The 4514-nt window shown below is 62.1% G+C and overlaps 2 protein-coding genes across 2 annotated transcripts in view; both read right to left on the bottom strand.

The window, feature by feature from the left end:
* The window catches only part of TMEM82 (transmembrane protein 82), a 4725-nt gene extending 4511 nt beyond the window's left edge, over nt 1-214 (bottom strand). Inside the window, exon 1 of the mRNA XM_008058126.1 lies at nt 127-214. Coding sequence (XP_008056317.1) covers nt 127-214 — 88 coding nt within the window. The remainder of the gene's footprint in view (nt 1-126) is intronic.
* Nucleotides 215-2385: 2171 nt separating this feature from the next.
* The window catches only part of SLC25A34 (solute carrier family 25 member 34), a 3940-nt gene continuing 1811 nt past the window's right edge, over nt 2386-4514 (bottom strand). Inside the window, exons 3-6 of the mRNA XM_021712371.1 lie at nt 4026-4091; nt 3791-3943; nt 3334-3468; nt 2386-2703 (exon numbers count right to left, since the gene is read on the bottom strand). Of these exons, the coding sequence (XP_021568046.1) occupies nt 2521-2703; nt 3334-3468; nt 3791-3943; nt 4026-4091 (537 nt within the window). The 3' untranslated portion in view covers nt 2386-2520. The remainder of the gene's footprint in view (nt 2704-3333; nt 3469-3790; nt 3944-4025; nt 4092-4514) is intronic.

Genomic DNA, 4514 nt, shown 5'->3' with positions numbered 1-4514 from the left:
GGTCAGAGGAGGGGACAGCCAAGGGGCGGGGTGGCGGAGGTCCCGGTGGGTGGGGTAGGGCACCCACCCTGCACTGCCTGGAGCTGGGGGGGCGGGGCTCAGGCGGGAATGGGGCCAGGTGCTCACCTTGCAGGAGGGAGTCAAGGAGGCTGGAGCCCCACTCGAGGGAGGGGAGGCCCGGGAGCCAGGAGGGGAGTGACGGCAGGGAGAACATGGCAGCCCTGCTCCAGCCCCAGCCTCCGGCCAGGTCTGCAGGGACAAACCCACGTCACTGGGCAAAGGTGTCAGCGGAGGGGAGGGACAAGGAGGGGTCAAAGGCCCAGGGGAGGGGAGGGGAGGAGAGCCAGGGCCTTAACCCTTCCAAGCCCCAGGAAGGTGAGGCCACAGCTCTTGGCACTGGGGTGTCAGGAGCTGACTGCTCCATCTGGGCAGCGTGGGGTGAAGCGTGTGTAGCTCTCAGCTGAGTGTCTGATCTCTGTCCCTGCTGAAGTCCACTTTTTTTAGCCCTCCCCGAAGGCTTGAACCACCCGATGCCTCCCCCAAAGCCCCAGGCTTCATCTGTCCCGCCCATCTTAGGTCTGGGTCCTGTTCTCAGCCTGAAGTGTGGGCTCTGCCCTCTCAGCCCAAGGCCAGGAAGTGGAGGCTTTATCCCCCACAGCCTGAGGTCTTGGACTCTATCCCGTACAGCCTGAGGTCAGGCTCTGCCCTCTCAGCCTGAGGTCTAGGGCTCTTTCCCCCACGGCCTGAGGTCTGGGACTCTAACTCCCACAGCCTGAGGTCTGGGTCTCTATTCCCCCCACCCCCGCTCCGCAGCCTGAGGTCAGGTTCTGCCCTCTCAACCTGAGGTCTGGGACTCAAAGCCTGAGGACAGGCTCTGCTGGCCCTTTGTGAGGTTTGGTTCCAGCTTCCCAAAGCCTCAGGTCTAGCTCTGGCCCAACAGGAAATCTCCCGCAGCCTGAGGTTGGGATCCATTCTTCCCAAATCCTGCCTGGGCCCTCACCTCCCTCGGGCCGTGGGCCGCCCTTCTTGACGTTCCACCCTGTGCCCACTAGGTGGCAGGCCTCACCTGGGCCAGACTGGACCGGGCTGGCCAGGTAGCCACCTTTCCTATCCTCCTTGCCCAGAGGGGAGAGAGCCAAGGGCTGGGGCTCAGGGATGGGGAGACTGAGGCTGGTGACGAAAGTGAGTTGTTGAGGTAAGACAAAATAGAAAACTTTATTGGAGTGTGCGGTGGGGGGTGTTCCTGGGAGCAGCCCTTGGGACATGGGTGTGGCAGGGACAGCGGTTGGTACCGGGCCAGTCCTGCCCCTTCCAGGGAGTTCCGTCCACCTCTGCAGTCCAAAGGTTGGTGCAGTGATTCGAGTCTCCTGCTAGGCTGGAGAGAGGGCCCAGATCTGCGACTTGCCTGCTGTCAGCTCCACCCTGCTTCTCACCTTGGGCTTGGCACTTCCCTTCCCTGGGCCGCCGTCACCTCATCTGAACAGCGGGGACCCCAGAACTCCCTTTCAGAACTGTCAGGCTATGTGCAAATGCCCACAGTGCTGGGCGCCCGGGCGGCCCTCAGTGAGAGCCCTTGGATGATGTGATGGGTTGAATTGTGTCCCCCACCATTCACATGCTGAAGTCCTAACCCCAGTACCGCAGGATGTGACCATGTCTGGAGACGGGGTCTTCATGGAGATAGTTAGAATGGGGTCGTGAGGGTAGCCCTGATCCAGCATGACTGGTGCCTATCGGAAGAGGAAATCAGGACATAGACACACGGGGGGATGACCTCGTGCAGATACAGGGACAGGTGGCATTCCCAAGCCACAGAGAGAGGCCTCGGAAGAAACCAGCCCTGGTCTCAGGCTCCCGGCCTCCAGAACTGCGAGGAAGTCAGTTTCCATGAAGTCTCCCTGGCTGTGGGACTCTGACATGGTAGCCTCCATGAAAAAGACAGATGACAGCCCCACAGCCCCATGGTGCACCTCCCCAAGGGCACTCCAGCCTCGTGGTCCTGGCACAGCAGTGCCCTTGTCAAGGGCACAGGTCTCAGGGGGCAGAGCCGAGTTCCAGTCCTGGCTCTGCCACTTCAAAGCTCTGTGGCTTTGGTCAAAGCCGTGTCACCTCTCTCAGCCTCAGCTTCCATACGGTCAATGAGAATGTGACCTGTCTCATGCTGTTATTCGAGGACTAAGTGAGCTGATGTGGGTAGTCACTCGCTCATGGAGACAGCCATGCCCGCAGCAGTTGTTAAAACCATGAGTAAGACTCTGGGAGGCGGTGACCCCATACAGAGAAGGGAGAGAACTTTCTGGAGAGCAGAGTGGGTGGGTGCCTGGATGCTCTGGCCCTGGGTGGGCCCGGAGGCTGGATGGGGCCCTGGGACTGAGTGGCTCCGAGCTGCCCACACGCATCCTGGGCCTGTGGCAGGGCCTGGGCCTGTGACCTGCTCTGGGACAGCCAGTCCCTGGGGAGCAGGTTGTCACTTCCGGCCAAGCGCCGGGCTGTGTCAGGACATGAGGGGTGGGACGTGGCCTAGGTGCCCTGGTGCTGGGCCCGCCCGGCCAGCTTCCGCAGCTCGTCCCAGAAGAGCATGCTGAGGATGGTGTGGGGACCCAGGCGCAGGTAGGCGGGGCCCAGGCCCTTGTAGAGCGCGGGGGGGCCCTCCTGCCTCCAGATCTTCACCAGGCAGTCGGCGAGGCCCTTGTATAGCTGGCCCTGGGGACAGACATGGGGTGGGCGTCACTCCACAGGCCACGGGGCCCTGGCTGGCACAGCCAGGCTATCTGTGTGTTCAAGGCTTCTGCAGGCACATCAGAAAGGGGACCCACCCCTGCTGGGCAGATCACTAAAAGGTGACCCTCTAGGCTGTGACATTGGAAGAAGGGGCCTCTTCCTCCAGGCAGTCACAGCTTTATGTCACGGGGTTCGGCTCAGCTTGTGACACATGGGTTGATTTCACCCCAACTTACCTGGTGTATGGGGCACATCTGTGAGGCCACAGTGCCACGGGAAGGCTGGGGGCAGGCCTGGATTCCGGTTTGGGCTCCTCCACTTACCCACTGAGTGACCTCAGGCAAGTCACCTGATCTCTCTGAGCCTCAGTTTCCTCACCAGGAAAACGAAGGTGGTTGGAAGGATGGAATAAAACCCGAATGTGGAAGGGCTTAGCCCGTGCCTGGGTCTCAGGGCTCAGCAAGCAAGCCTACGTGTCTGCGTGTCTTTGGCTGCGTGTGTGTGTGTGTGTGTGTGTGTGTGTGTGTGTGTGTGTGTGTGTGTGTGTGTGTGTTGGGGGTGGGCTCCCAGCTCCCCGTTTCCCACTCCTTCCTCCCGCCCACCCCTGCTCACCCTTCCAGCTCCGTCCACTGGCTGATTGTACAGCCGCGTGCTGACCACGTCGAAGGGCGTCATGACAGCGACCACGGCAACGCTGCTGATCATGCCCCCAGCCAGGGCCACCAGCCAGCTGTCCTCTGGGAGCCACTGTGGGGATGGCACAGGCTGCTGACGCCTGCAACTGCCCTCGACCCACCCACTTGGAACCTGCTCCACCCCTAGCATGCGGGGGATGGGAGGGCTGTGGAAAGTGGGGCAGGTGAGGCCCCTCCAACCAACCCCCGACACCCACCACCCTGAGCTCCTTCACAGCTCTGGGGTTCACTTCTAACGCCCCCACTCCTGCTGGGCCCAAGAGCTGGGGCCCCGTCCTTGCCACCCCCAGACTTCCCTGTATGGAAGGAAGCAGGGGGTCCTCCCCCCTCCTGAGTGCCCGTGTGGGCGGGCGCAGCTGTCTCCGGCCCCTCACCTGTCGCTCCTGCACCCAGGCCTTGGCGGAGGTGAAGGTGGCCAACTGGGTAGCCGAGCCCACCATGACTCGGGGCACAGCCCCACCCACGCCCCGCCACAGTCCCGACGGGCCCTGCTGCCGCCAGATGGTCTCCAAGGCACCCAGAACGCTCTGCAGGGAGAGGGCATGCGGTTACTGGATGGCCCCTGCCCGGCCGGCCACGCACAGGAGGCATGGGAGTGACAGGCCTCACCTGGTGATTGTGCTGGTGTCCCACGGCCATCGCGGCCACCGTCTGGGCCTGCAGCTGTGTTTTGACCTGTGAGAGCAGAGGGGACGGGGGTTTGGGGATCGCCTCCCACCCCTGTGACCCTGAAACCCAGAGCTCCCTGGGCCTAGGCCTGAAGCTTAGGGGGCCATGTGGTCTAAGGCTGAGGGTGTGGCCCTGGAATGGCCTGGGTTTGCATCTCGGTGTGACTTGGACCAAGTCACTTAACCTTGTCACCCCTGAGAAGCTGTTCTGAGGATTAAGTCCATGATGACCGTCTGGCACCAGCCTAGGACGTGGTGAGCCCTTACTCAGCGGTAGCTTTCATTCTTTTCTTTTATTTTTTTTGAGTTGGCATCTCACTCTGTCACCCAGACTGGAGTGCAGTGGCCGCTCCCGGCCACCGCAGCCTCGACATGCTGGGCTCCGGCGATCCTTCCGCCTCAGCCTTCCAAGTAGCTGCAACTACAGGAG

The sequence above is a fragment of the Carlito syrichta genome, unplaced genomic scaffold (genome assembly GCF_000164805.1).
Source record: "Carlito syrichta isolate Samal-C Ts95f unplaced genomic scaffold, Tarsius_syrichta-2.0.1 Scaffold303214, whole genome shotgun sequence".
NCBI classification, from domain to species: domain Eukaryota; kingdom Metazoa; phylum Chordata; class Mammalia; order Primates; family Tarsiidae; genus Carlito; species Carlito syrichta.
The sequence above is the reverse complement of the archived record's forward strand: the minus strand, read 5'-3'. Positions and strand labels throughout refer to the sequence as shown.